The sequence below is a fragment of the Melozone crissalis genome, unplaced genomic scaffold (assembly GCF_028551555.1).
Source record: "Melozone crissalis strain CALT ecotype California unplaced genomic scaffold, PUWL_Pcris_2 ptg000008l_1, whole genome shotgun sequence".
NCBI classification, from domain to species: Eukaryota; Metazoa; Chordata; class Aves; order Passeriformes; family Passerellidae; genus Melozone; species Melozone crissalis.
The window spans coordinates 2,804,862-2,819,220 of NW_026535786.1; the positions used below are offsets into that span (position 1 = coordinate 2,804,862).

A 14,359-nucleotide genomic window follows, 5' to 3' on the forward strand; every position below is an offset into this window, starting at 1 on the left:
GCAACACTGAGCTCAAATAGGTCAGGGAGCCTTCAAAGAAAAATCTACACGCAGGAGTCATGAATTTCCATCCAGCAGCAGACAAGCAGCAGGCTCGAGGAGGCAGAAGCAGAAAGGAGCTGGCTGGTGCTGGTCCAGGGGAACTGCTGCTCCTTTTCTCTGCTCTGCAGCGCCAGATGGCCGGTCCGTCCCGCTCGCTGCATTTCGGCGTATCGCAGCAGGCACGCCTAGCTGTGCAGGAGGGAGGGAGGTGCGAGTGCCAAGGTTAGCGGGCTGTGAGGCTCCGCGCAGGCAAATTGTGCTGCTGATTCAGTCAGCCAACTCCCCTGCAGGGGGCTTTCTTTAAGGCTGAATCTCAACGCCTCTCCTGTCCAAGAACGTCCCCAGCATCCAGACAGAGATGAATGAAAGAAGAAAACACACCATGCAAACAAGCCTTCAGCACTTTGCTGATTTTGCTGGGGAAGATCCCATGTGCTAACTGCCTCCACTCACACGCCTAATTGCTTCTAAGTATGGTACTTTCTCAGAAAATCCCACTTGCACTGACACACTGGTTTTTCAGGGTGTAACCATTGGAAAAATAATGAACTAGGGTAAAAACATTTTTAAAATAACAATAAGCCAAGTCCCTAACAGATTCATATTTTTCAGCACTTTAGATCTTCTTTGTCCAAAAACAAGGAATAAAACTCTGCCATAATTTAGCCTGATCTTCCAACATATTTACGTTCATATCTCATGGGTTTCAAGGATAAATGAAGCTAAAATATGTGCCATATCCCACAGACTGTTAAGTTCTGTTTTTGGGTTTTTTGTATTTGTGTTTTGTATTTGAAAATAATGAAAGCCATATTTTTGCCAGTGAATACAGGAAGTTAATTTCACTTATCAACTCCATCCTTAATGTGGCATCATGCTGTACCAAGTGTTTCATTTGCAAAATACAAACAGACAAGTTCTGCTGCTTGAAAAACATTTCAGTTTTTCAGTCAGACAAAGACATTTGTGCGCTTTGCATTGGCCAGGCACAAAACTGAGCCAAAGCAGTGGGAGGAAACAGGCAGCAAACCCCAGGTTCCAGTTCTCTTCCCCAGCCAGCTGCCTCCTGCTTGCCCTCTTCTGGCTCCTTGGCTTTTGAACTCTTGGCCTCATGGCATCCTGGCTGCAAAAGGGAAAGCTGGAGGTGTTTGCCCAGCCTGAGCTGCACAGGTGTGGTTAGGCTGTGCTCTTCAGTGACACACACTGTAGCTGGGAGCCAAGGCAGGAGCTCCCACTTCTCACCCAAAGGCCAGCAGCATTTCTGTGTTCTTGAGGAAATTTTGCCACTGGTCCACAGTGCCAGAGGACACTTACATCTGACAGAGATGTCACAACTGCAGCTTTGATACAGCCACACATGTTTAGGAGAGGAACAAAACCTCAGGCACATCCTTACCGGGGCTGGAACTGGTGCCTTTCCTTGTGGCAGCGCAGCCAGCGCTGAGACCCAGACTTGTCCCTGCTCTGCATCCTGCCTGTCCCCAGGCATCCCTGTCTGCCCCATGAACTCCACCTCCAGTCCTGGAGGGGAGAGCGTTTTCTGACCCCACAGGTAGCCTTGCTGCTGTCATTAAGTCTGTTTTGTAGGACTACCATCAATATTAATAGGAATACATTATAAGGGATTATTTGCAGTTCTCCTTTTGTAGAGTGTTAGACCAGGCTGCCTTTGTCCTGATTTTCAGATATGATTTTTTCCATTTAATACTTTTCCCCTCTGTATCGCTCCCAGAAATTGTACAGGCTGAAACATTTCCAACTTTAACTTGAAGCATAAAGTATTTTTTTTCCAGATGATCCCTATTTATGGGCTTGAAGCACTGGCCAGTGTGGTCTCAGAAGGCTAAATTGAAGTAAACAACATATTGAAATACATTTTAGTGAATTATCATGCAAACCACAGAAGAACATGAAGAGAGAGAGAAGAGCTTTCTTGGTCGGATAGTGATTTAATGTTTTCTGTCAAAGAAATCAGATATTAAAAAGGCCTATTAGGTCATGAGCTCAGCTTTCCTGGGCCAGGCCACAATTGTTTCTTATAAACATAAATTCAAGAGCTTTATCTAGTTAGAGTTTAAACCCTGCAAATGAAAAGGCGTGTACTATCACCCTCAAGGAAGAATTCCACAAACTATCACATCTCCCTGTCTCACATAATTATTAGGATATGTAATAGTAAGGAGGGGAAGTCGTTTTATAGTGTCAGACTGTGCATAACATCACTCAGGGCACAGACTTTACCTGTTGCTCTTCCTTTCCCTAACAACATAATATAAATGCTGTGCAAATGATATTAGGACTGTGCAACAAAAATTATGATAATGAAGGCGGGGCTATCATTCATTTGACCTCATGTCAATGGGCTGGAGTTTTGGCCTGAAGAAACTACAACTATTTGCGTGTGAATTCATGTTCAGTATGGCTTTACTGAATGACTCATGAAATGTAAGGCATGTGACATGTGTCAATCAGCTCATTTAATCACAGCACTTCTCTGTGGCAGTCAGGGAGCTGGGTAAGGCTCCAGAGCTGGGTGCTCTGGTATGCTCTCTCTTCCTGCTTCTGGGCAAAACTTGAGGATCTTCTAATTTCCTACGGGATTTGTAGTCTTGCAGCAATCCAGTCAGAGCTATTGCATGGCAGCTGCCCCCTCCTGTCCTCTCTCTCCAAGCTGCTGGGTGTCTATGAATAACAAACGTTCCCACTGCACAACGAGTGCAATTTCACAGCACTTGATCTTGTCAATCTAGCCTTTTCAGGAAGCATCAAGCTGTTCAATAATGTATGAACAACAAAAGCACTGCACACTTGTAGAATAGGTGCATAATTTAGGGAAAGATCATGTAGATTTTGTGAGTATCCCATAGCACCTGCACAGCACATTGCCACCAGGCTGACTGTTCTGGGACAGACAAGATGATCGGTGCAGTCAATCTACAGATCAGCTTGTTACTGCTCTTGAAAAAGGTTTATGTTTATAACTCCGTGCTCCCTTACAGAATGGTTGTGCAGCAGATGCTTGTTGGGTGTGATGCTCTCTGGAAGACAGTGGAGATGCATTTTGTCCAAATTCCAGGTGGAAATAGTGCAGCCTCAGCAGGGGTTCAAAGCTGGTATGACACTGCTAAAACACTGCTAAAACATCTGGGGGATGAAGGCTCCTCAGTGTTTGGATGCACCTGCGTCTCTCAGCCAATCTGTTTGAACAATGTTAGCTTGAAGGCTGCATAAGGCATTAGGAGAGATTTGACCTTCTAGCCAAGGCCATCACATCTCAGCCACTCCTATGGCAAGGGCAGCAGTCCACACCTGGCTGCAATGTGTCTGCCAAAAATGCATCTGATGATTTCAGGAGGCAGAGTAATCCTTACTTCCTTTGGAAGTTTGTTCCTGCCTTGTTGTTTCATCACAGTGTTTGTTTTTTAAACTTTAGGAAAGTTATGATCATTGATGATAAAAATCTACTTAAACCAGTAACCACTTGTGCAAATCTATCCCAGCAAGTCAGAAATCTCTGTGAAAGGATGTGATGGCCTCAAGACAGTATGCTCCATGCCATCAAGATTAAAAAAATATCTCCACCTTACCATTACACAGCCACAGTTCACAGCCTAAGTGAGCTCAGCAGAGACAACTGACTGGGTTTACGAAACTGATAATCTTTGTAAAATTCCCGGGCAGGTCAAGATGCCATGCTGCTTGTAACTCAAGTACCTCCTAATTTCAGCATTTTGCTTTCCTTTATGATTCAGTAGTTGGGCAAAAACTGAAGGAAATCCACAGCAGTGGATGGCAAGTGAGGTACAGTTGAATCATAAGAACAGCCAGACAATTGTGAAGGGAGCATTGGATATTTTTGCATATTTTGTTTGAGCACTAAGCTTACAAGGAGAACTTTCAAGAATGCAGACATGTTCACCAAGAAACCAGCCTACACAAAGACAGGCTTTTATTCTGGAGAATGTATGCACATGTTTAACTCAAAATGGAGTAATCCAAGAGCTCAAAATCCAGCCCACAGGCTCAAGCCTTTGCAGGCAGCAGGACTCCATGGATGCTGTAAACAGAGCACAAACCCAGCGTTTTACAGGAGCATTGTCACATAGAGCCCAGCAGTTCATTTCCAAATATGACACCTAGAAGGAGTTCAGGTGTTTTGAGAATTGTCATATTGTCTATACACGAGTTTTCTAAGACTGATACTGAGTAAGCATTGGCCCTGTTAAGTACATGTCTGATCTCTAGTAGCATTAAAACTCTTTATTAAAAAAAATTGCAGACAGGAAAAATGAACTCCAGAAAAGATATCCAATAGATTTTTATTGAAGGCAAAAAAGGGTTTTAGGCAACTTCTATTTGCTGTATTGTTTCCAAAAACAATGAAACACTTTCAAAGTTTATATTTCTCTTGACATTTCTCAGATACTAAAGTACTAAAAGGCAAGACTGGGAGCCACAAAGGTACTTAAGTGCTTCTTGTTTAATTAAGGGTTAGTCAACCAAATACTTAAGCATCTAGGCATGCATGTCCTGCTTTCTTTCACAAGATGTTTGTGGCAGAACAGAGACTAGATACCAAATTTCTTTAATTTTAAACTGCCTTACAAGTCAGCCAAACTTTCACACCTGGCTAATGGAAAATTTTCCTGGGTTTAATGGACTATGCTGAAGACCTGAAGTTGTCACTCAAGGCAGAAACAATTTCAGCAGGGGAATGGGACCCAACCAGGTTTCTAAGAATGTTTAGTCATGTGTACTTGCCACTGTGGATATAAAATAAATGAATGGATGCTATCACAGATATCTGAGTATTTGCAAATATTCTGATCTTAAATGTTAGGAGTAACTCAGCCAAAATCTTTCTCTTACCTGGCTACCATCATTGCCAATGGGTTTGAGTTTTGAACCAAACACTTTAACAGCAAATGGCTCAAAGTGATCTTACTTGAGCTGAAGAGAAAACTCCCCTTTGCTTGTGGCTTAATAACACTGACCCTCTACTGCTTCTTTTAAACATTCCTATTTCAGATAACATTATAATGAAGTTCAGCAAGAAATAAAAGGCTGTTTACATCATTCACATAGTTTACTTAGAATTTAGCATTACATTCAGACTACATGATGAAAACTAACCTGTTTGGCTGACCTTCTCCCCTGGGTTAAATAGCACCGTGCTGCAGTGTGTGGGACTCAGACATGGCACAACAGCAAGTACCTGCACTCAGACAAACAAACTGTTTTCTCATGTTGGGATGCCATTTCTAGTACACTGTTTGGGGGAAAAAAAACCCAAAACAACAAAACAAAAGAACCCAACCCCCTTCCATATATTCCTCTCCAAGCATTTTGTACGGCTGCCTGTGAATGTAACATTTGGATGCATTCCCAACAGTGGAGTCCACAGAGTGTCCGTCTGTTGAAGGCTGCTCTGCCTGAGAAAAAGATCCCTTTTCAAATGGATAGAAGGGAAAGCATGGAGGAGAATGTTTCTGTGGATGTGGTTTTACTCAAGCTGGCAAAGTCTGATATGCGAAACTTTTCGGTCGTTCTCAAAGACAGATCTAGGTTCAATCAGTCTCCTTTAAGATATGTAAATTACTAATTGCATTGTGGCCTTTTTAGCCAGCCAGTTGACTAAATTATACAACACTTCATTTTACAAAAATAGAAAGTATTCCCAGGCAAAGCAAAAGCAGCTGATTTCAAATTCTTTCTCCAAGAGAAACCTTGAAAAAAATGTAAAATTCCAAATCTGCTTAGAAATTTTGTAGAATAATAATAGCATTCTGATCCCATTAAAAAATAAAATCCTTCTATATCATCATCTTTCAAAATATGAGTTATATAACGCTCGACGTATAATGAACTTTTATTGACGTCGGTGGGACTACTTATGCTGAAGCTCCTCTGTGCACACTTAAAAGCTAAGGAGCACACAGGCAAGGGAAGCTGCAGTGATGCCGGGATGAAAAAAAAGAAAAAAAAAAAAAAAAAAAAAAAGAGGTTCATACTCCAGCTCTCCGAGGCTGCAGATAATAGATTTGCCTCTGTCCTAATTATACACTCCATGTCCGTGCATTAGCATGGAGCCTAGAAAACCTGACTCATCATCCCTAAAATCCCGGCGACCTGAGGCAGACACACACACACACACACTACACAGACAGACAGACACACACACACTCACACACACACACACACACACTCTCACAGACACACCTATACACACACACACACACACACACACACACACACACAGACTCTCGCATGGTGCTCCCAGTTTCCTCCAGAGCAAGCAGCTCATCCTGCTCCAGCGCAGCCGCGTCCCTGCATGTACAGCCCGCCGCCCTGGCGGCGAGAGCAGCTTGCCCCCCTGTCCCGGGAGCCGGGGTATCTCGAGTACGGCGATGGCCGGGGACTGGCTCTGGTCCCGGGGGCCGGCAGCCGGGCGGGCTGGGGAGCGGGGCCAGCCCCTCATGCCCGCGGTGCCCACACCGGGACCCCGGGGACGCCTCAGGGGAGCGGGAGCGGCCCTGAGGGAGCCGCCGCCGCGGGGACCCCGGCCCCGTGGGCGTGGTCTCCGGGCCTGCTTTGCATGGCGCCCACGCTATTGGTCAGCGGGAAGCACGCGCCGAGGCGCGGGCCCCGCCTCTCTCTGCCCAAGGCTGCCCAGAGACGCCGCCGGCCACGCCCCTCCGCTTCGACGGCCACGCCTCTCACTCCGCCCTCTCTCGCAGGCTGCCCGGAGATGGGAGCCGGAGCGGGCGCTGCCCATTGGCCGGCGGCGGACGGCCAGTCGCGATTGGCCGGCGGCGGCGGCGGTGGGCGGGGCGGACGGCGCGGATTGGCGGGGCCCGCGGGGGTGTGCGCGGGGGGCGGTGGCGCGGAGCGGGCGCTGGGGCCGCGGCCGGGGATGGGGGCGGCCGGCGGCGCGGGCAGCTGAGCGGCGCGGAGCGTCCTGGGCCTCCCCGTCCCGCCCGGCCGTCGCCGCCGTCCCCGCCGTCCCCGCCACCATGAACCGCCTCGGCTCCGGACCCGTGGGCAGCGCCGCCGCTGCCGCCGCCGCCGGCCAGTACCGGGTGTGCGGCAATTGCCGGAAGGTGCCGAGACAGGTATCGGGGGGCGCCCGCACGGAGGCGGCGGGAGCGGCGGGAGAGGTTTGTGGGGGGATTCGGGGAGCGAGGGGCAGCGGGACAGACTAGGCGGGTGGGACGCGTACGGCGGCAGTGGCCAGAGGGGAAATGGGCAATAGGGCGGCAGTGGGGCGGGGGATGGAGGAGGCGATGGGATGGGGGCTTCCCAGGAAGAGAGTGCCGGGAGTGTGGGGTGCAGCGGGGAGCAGGGGGGAGCAGGGCGAGGGGAACCCGGGGGGCGCCGAGGGAGCCAAGTGCCGCGCCCCCATCGCCCCCATCCCCCTTGGGACGGCTGTCACTTGCCCAGGCTTGTCCCAGGCTGCCCCCCTGCATCCCGAGGGTTTGGGGGGCGCTCGGCATTGCGGGGCTTGACCTGGGGCCCCGCCGCGCTCGTAAAGTTTATTATCCACGTATTGCAGCGGCGAAACTCACCCCCGCGATCTCCGTCAGGTCTTTGTGCGGGGGGATTTGGGATCAGAGCTTTAAAGATGTAAGGAAAGCAGCAGGAATGGGCAGCCCCCGGCCCGGCCCGCAGAGCGCAGCCCCGGGGCAGCCCCGGCCGCCTCCCCGATGCCCCGGGGTGCGGCGGCTGCACCCCCCGGTGCCCGCATCTGCCTCTCGGGGAGCATCGGTGGAGGTGCTTTTTGTTTGTCCAGCGCAAATGAATTAAAATTGCTGAGCTGTTCAAATGCGCCGAGTCTCCGAGCGCCCGAGATGAACGCGATGCCGGTTTTGGTTTTATTTGAATTCAATCTCTCCCAACACATTTTGCTCCTTGCAAATGCTAAGAAAGCCTGTAAGTCAATGAGCTCAAATATTTGCGCTCTTTGTCCGAAAACTGTTTTTCTTCCTCTGTGGGTCAGGCCAAGTGCCAATCAAAGTTGTTTTTCAAGCCTCTCTTCCCTGCAGTAGGACTGCTTTTTTCTTTCTTCCTTTTTTTTTTTTTTAAGGGTTTGGTTTTTGGAAAGGAGGTGTGTATTTAGGGGAGGGGGAGGAGAAACGTTAAAAATCGGTCAGAGAGAGAAGCAGATCTTAAAAATCGTGTTTCTTGAATATTTTAATGGAAACAAAATCTTATTAAATGTGCATGCTTGGTATGTGCAGTTATTTTTTCCATAAACTCTTGGATCATATTACAGTTGATACTTGGTGCTCAGCTCTTAGCTCAGCTTGCGAGAAATGTAATGGATCAGAGAAGCACACATCAGCAGAGTCTGATTTTTAACCATTTCGTTGCAGGACCAAACCCCTTCTTGGCTTTAGCTTGCTGCTGTTTCCACTTAAAGAAAAACAAGTACTTAAAACACAGAAGTTCTGCAGGGTTAAAGCCTGAAACAGCTTCAGACTTGACATATGTCTGAAGACATACAAATTAACCAGTGCCAAATATGTCTGTAGAACAAGCAGGGAGGGAGCTTGCTTTGTTCTGCCAAATAATCAAAATGTTTTGTTGACAAATAAAGTGGTGCTTGGCAGCACTTGTAGATCTAAAATTAAATTTAACTTAGTGAATTTTTTTGAAGTCGTATTCCCATCCTGCTGGGTAGGACTTTTTTGTATACCTCTTTAATATCAGTGGGAGGTAGGAGGTGGGGGCAAGGTTAGATAGTACTTTTCTGGTAACGGGAAATTTGCTGGATTTGATTTATTGTTGTATTTTAATTTTATTTTAAAGTAGTTTAGGGATGATGGTGAAACATAGGAACCCAGCTGGGTCTGTTGAGGAAGGCAATTTAGTGCTGCTCTGCTTTGGCTGTGGTCATTCCAACCATACAAAATTGGGGAAGAATAAAGAAACTGAGTCATGAAAGCCTCTTGAAAGGTGTTCTGTGCTTTCATTGGTGGCACTGGGACATGGTTCCATCTCTGTTGTAGGCTGGACAATAAAAACAGAAGTGCAAAGCTTCTGACTACATCTGTCGTTATTTAAAAGTTGGTGTATTAAAAATCACTGTAAATTTTAATCTTTTGCACCTCATGGGCTAGCATGCAAGTAGAAGACATGAGGAAAAAACCAAAACAAAACGCTTGATAGAAGCAAGATGTAAATTTGACCTTAATCTTGAGGAGTAATAATCTTCAGATAAGTGCTGCCTCATCTGTTCTTTTGATGGTGTTGGGGTTTTTTTTCTTAATGTTCATGTGATAATATACTGGAAAAAATTATTTGCCTCGGAACATGTTGAATCTCTTCTGCCCTCCTCCGTTTTAAGTCTTTATTTGAAGTCATTTGAATGCTCACAGTTTAGATAGAGCTGTTGTCAAAATCATAAGGGGCAAAGCAAGCTTTCAACTCAGTGGCATATAATGAAATTTGAAATAGTCTAGCAGGTTTTGGTTTCTCATGGGTGAAGGTAAGTTTCTCTTTCAGCTGGGAAACAGGAAAAGCTAGATGCAGCACTTTGTGCTTCATTCAATTTCAGATTAATCAAAGTTACATTTATTATGGAAAGTTCTATGAGGGCAGCACTGAGAATCTTGCTAAGGATTCATGGGTTGGATTTGCCTATGAAGAAGGTTTCTCATAATAAAAGGATATATATTCCAGTTGAGTTTATTTTTATGGCACTCTATAGATAATCAGATCTGCTTGCAGAAGAATTGTTGCTAATCAGAAGGGCTTAGACAGTCACAGGTACAACAACTGCATCCTTATTTGGTTTAGGAGGGAAAAAAGAAAAGGACAGCCAGTAATAGGTGATTATAGGTGATACCGTCTTGGGTTTGGTGAGTGAGCTTGTTGAACACACAACCAAGGCTAATGCTCTTAAAAATCAGTTTTAAATACATGGAGGAATGACCAAAACAAGCGGAGTAGCTCTGGTTCATGGGATGGATGGTCAGCCTTTGGCATACCAGGAGGGGAAAGTGCTTAGCAGGGCACAGGGGTGCTGTTGCCAAGTCTTTGCTAGAGGTGCCTGAGAGTTGCTGCCACTTCAGTAACCAGGACAGCTCCAGCTCTCCCCTTGGAAAATGCAACATGTAGGGGAGTACCTGGGTGTTATCCTGGAGCACCCAAGGTTCTCCTGCCTAAACAAAATCAATATCCAAGCAAGAAATAAGAGAATATTATATAGGAAGAGCTCAGTGTTTATTTGGATAAATCACTGCTTCAAGAAGGCTTGTAGGAATGAGCAAAAAGTCTTCAGGGGATGGAAAAATCCTGATATGTCAGGAAATGTAGGAACAGGGAGGATTTGCCAACTGTTCAAGCTTGGTTGCAAATTGCAAAGCGTGTGAAGTAAAAGGTTCTTTTGCGTGTACATACAAGTTGGTAGGACAGAAAAATATAAACATGGTTCCAGGGTTGAATATTTGGTTTGTGTTAGATTTCAGTGAGGGAGATAGAAGAGCAGTGGCCAGGTGGGTGACAGGGGAGTGTGGTTTAAAAGCAACCTTCAGTATTGGCAAGGTGGAAGTGGAGCTGACTTAGCTGGCCCTCCTGGCCTGAGCCAGTGTCTGTGCTGGAGTGCAGCATCAAGGCATGTTAAATCCAGGCCTTTCCTGGTATTTATAGACCTACCTGATCAGGGTGATCCTGATAGATGGGAAATACCCATAAAAATGATGGACATAATTTGCTCCTCATCCTCCCATGCATGTCTCCTCCTTTAGTACAACTCTCAATATGTACAAAGTTACTAAAGCAAATATGGAAAAAAATATATATTACATGATATCACCAAAAGCAGGCCATTCTAGACTAATGTAGTGGTCTTCTGTTGATAAGACAGCTACTCGTGTCCTCTTTAAAAAGCTTTCAATGGACTAAAACTGCACTGTAGTCATTAAACATCTGAAGTAACATCAAAGGTTTAACTTGACACGGCAAGTCAGTGCTAATTAAATATTTGTATTTACTTACATCAAATGTTCTATATATCAAAAAGTTTAACTGGATTTGAAAACTATTTGCACAAATTCATAAGAGAAAAATTAAACAACACATGTAAATATGAAATAGCAACACCTCTCAGTATAGTTTCTGTATGCTTTCCTGGCTGTTACATGTATCCTGTTGTCCCCTGGCAGTGACAGGTTACTGGGCAGGAGGGACCTTTGATCTGACACGGTTTGTCTATTTTTCTGTTACTGTTAATTACAGGGATTGGGAATTGAAGAGAATGGGAATTATGGTGGGCCATGCTGGAAGGAGAAGTCACTGTGCGGAGAGGACAATACAAGTGATAAATGTTGTTGGTCCAGGGAGACAGGGACATTTCATGGAGAGCTGGGAGATGTTGAGCACAGGCATACTTGAAGTGGTGTGAAATCCAGTGGTGTGAAAGGTGAGGATTACAGGCTTGGCTGTTTGCTGCTGATCACTTTAATAAGAGCAGCTCCTTGGAAGGAGCAGGGAGAAGGATGCCAGTGCAGGAGCAGCACCTTCCTGTCCCCCTGCAGGGCTGTGGTGCTGAAGAGGAGGGAAGCTGGGAAGGATGGTCCCTAATTAAACAGGCACAGAGGGGAGCTGGCTGGGTGCTGGGAGAAAGGGTGTGCTGATTTTGCAGAAGGAAACTAAAAAAGTTTGGTTTTTTAATCCAGCAGAAACAAAGGCTAACAGGGATATGATCAGTGTCTATAAATACATCTCATGGTAAGAGCAAGTGAGGAGAAATTAGCTCAAGAGTAGATGGATGTAATATGGTCATAAATCATTTAGGCTGGAAAATTGAAGTGTCCACAGGTACGAGGATCTGGAAGAGTTTGTTCTAGTTCTGATGCTGCCAAAAAAAGCACCTGCTTTTAAGATAGAAAAATGTGTGAACATCATTAAATGATGCTGTGCTTACAATAGCACTAACCTGGGCTCAGGGAGTTGAGGTCATATCCAAAAAAAAAGAAAAGACACACTTTCATTCACGTTATTCTTCTGTGTGGGTGAATAAGAAAGTAGCCCAAAAGTGAGCCAAAAATAGTTTAATGTCAGGTCTCATAAGCCTGTGTAAGTTAAAATATGTGTCACCATGAGTCATGAAGATGCATGGAGATGCTGTTACCTGCGCTGTAAAAATCCAGAGGCCTTTCAAGGATATCTCAGCTATTTTGAGGGAAGTGAACCTGGTTCAGTCTATTCTGTGCATAGGCAAACCAAAGTTGCTATGTCGTTGCTTGGAAAAAACCTGCATAGTCTAGTTGGCTTTGGAAATCTCATCAACAAACGTTGGCTGTCACAGAGAATCTTAATTTGTAAAACCACATTATATCTTCTATAGTTTGATGCCTCTTAATAATAATCTCTCTTCATATTGTAGAGGGTGTGAGGAGCTGCCTAGATGGCTTTAAATCTCCAATGTGTTTCTTCTTAAAGGAGTTCTCAAAATGATTTGCAAAGTCTGTCATGAAAAATCAACTCTTGTTTTCATTGGTTCTAATTTTAGCAACATTCTGTTGTGTAAAACATTGTGTCTGCCTTCAGTGTTTGTGTCTTCCAGTCCCCTGGAGCCCTGGTGAAACATGGTGAAACCAGCTCAGGTCACTCCTCCAACTAATCCTGCATGCGCAGCTGGGGGACAAGATGGAATTTTTAGGATCCAAAAATGTAAAGGTGTAAACCAAGAGCAACAAACTAAACGTTTTAGGGCAGTTAAAGTTGACAGCAACAGGCCGCTCACTCTCATAATTCACTCTCATTTTTTTATTGAAAGATTTGATTTAAAAAAACTCCCAACAAATGAACAACTAAGAACAAGGTTCTTTCCTGTGAAATAAATGCAGTGAAAATCCAGAGTTGACTGGTTTCTCTCCTTCCCCATCCTCATGAGTGTTTCAGTAATTTGTACCTTTTCAGAATCTGATCCATTTAACTGGTTGTTCTCCCATCCCCTGAGTAGAGTCTCTTTGTATCCTGAAATCAAAGGGCAGTATTGCTCTTTGCACATGTATGCTGGTCCTAAGGCTGCCTGGGTTCTCCCACTTTTGCCTTAAAAACTACTGTAAAGAAACTTCCTTGTGTTTTCCTAGTTTTACTGGCTGAAAATGAGATGTCAGAACTATTAAATTTTCATTAGACCTGTAATGAGAGTGGCATGAGTGAAATGAACCTCTGGTGAGCGACGCTGTTTTGCAATGAAAAGCTGTAAGAGGTGGCCTTGTAGCAACCATGTTCATTTAGAGTAGTCATTCTATTTAAAAAAAAAAAAAAAAAGAACAAAAGCAAAAACACAATCTTTCCTGAATTACAGGGAGGGAATTGAGGTGAGAAAGGAAAGAAAGTGGGCAGGAGGATTTTCTTCAAAAGAAACTTTGAGGTTTAGTGTTGCGAGTGGGTTAGCCAAGTGTGGAGGTTGTCTTCTGCTAGACTTACTTCTGGGAGTGGAGCATTGCATTAGCCAAATCACAGGCTGTGGTTTGGAGATGTGGACTCTGTGAACATTTGCTTTAAATTTATGCATATTACTTAATTAGGGCTTCAAATCTCACATCTCTTTAAATGGCAGTGTTTTGAAATCTGAAAAAAATACTATGGTTCATTAAGCATCCTTGGTTTTTCCTCTCTCCCACATTGGTGAGGGAGCTGCTAATACTCATTTAGTTCTTGATTTGAACTGGTATTTTCCTGGCTAGGGAGATTTGAGAGAGAGAAGATAGTGGTATAATTCTCCCCTGGCTGTGCATAGCTGGGGTCTGGAGATTTTATTATCAGATTTCCATGTACAGGGCTAGAGAAAAATGGGGGATCTCAAGCATAGTTTGCGTGTCCGGGCTGAATATTGGCTTTTTTCTAAGTGGGTCAGGATGGACCAGGGGGAAATGGGGCATTTTCAGTAGAAAAGAAATTTGAATTCTCAGGAGGGAGACCTCAGTTAATGAGAAATTGCACCTCATCATCTTTGGAAAAACCTGTATGGAAATAATTTATGCTGTTTAATTTCTCTGTTCTTTGCAGGTGTTCCTGTTTGTATGCAGAGGTGCTCCCCATTGTTGTCTCTGCAGCCCAGCCTGGTAGTCTTTGTGCTTTGAGTAGAAGCTGTAGGAAATGTAATGCAGATGAATCAAATTGGGAAATACCATTAGAGGGGGGTAGGGATACTCTCCACAAACAATTTTTTTCTGATTGTTTGCCTATCAGTCAGTCCATGAAATACATTACAGATAGTTCAAGAAATTCTATGCAGTTCTTGGTGTGCCATCCTGGGCAGAGCAGTGTTACTGATAACAGGGGAGGCATGATCAAGGGGTAT

At 45.0% G+C, this 14,359-nt stretch overlaps 1 protein-coding gene across 2 annotated transcripts in view; it reads left to right on the forward strand.

Annotated features, from left to right (window-relative positions):
* Nucleotides 1-7,025: 7,025 nt before the first annotated feature.
* The window catches only part of SESN3 (sestrin 3), a 44,721-nt gene continuing 37,387 nt past the window's right edge, over nt 7,026-14,359 (forward strand). For both annotated transcript variants that reach the window (XM_054269729.1, XM_054269730.1), the window contains exon 1: nt 7,026-7,154. In XM_054269729.1, coding sequence (XP_054125704.1) covers nt 7,056-7,154 — 99 coding nt within the window. In that variant the 5' untranslated portion in view covers nt 7,026-7,055. The remainder of the gene's footprint in view (nt 7,155-14,359) is intronic.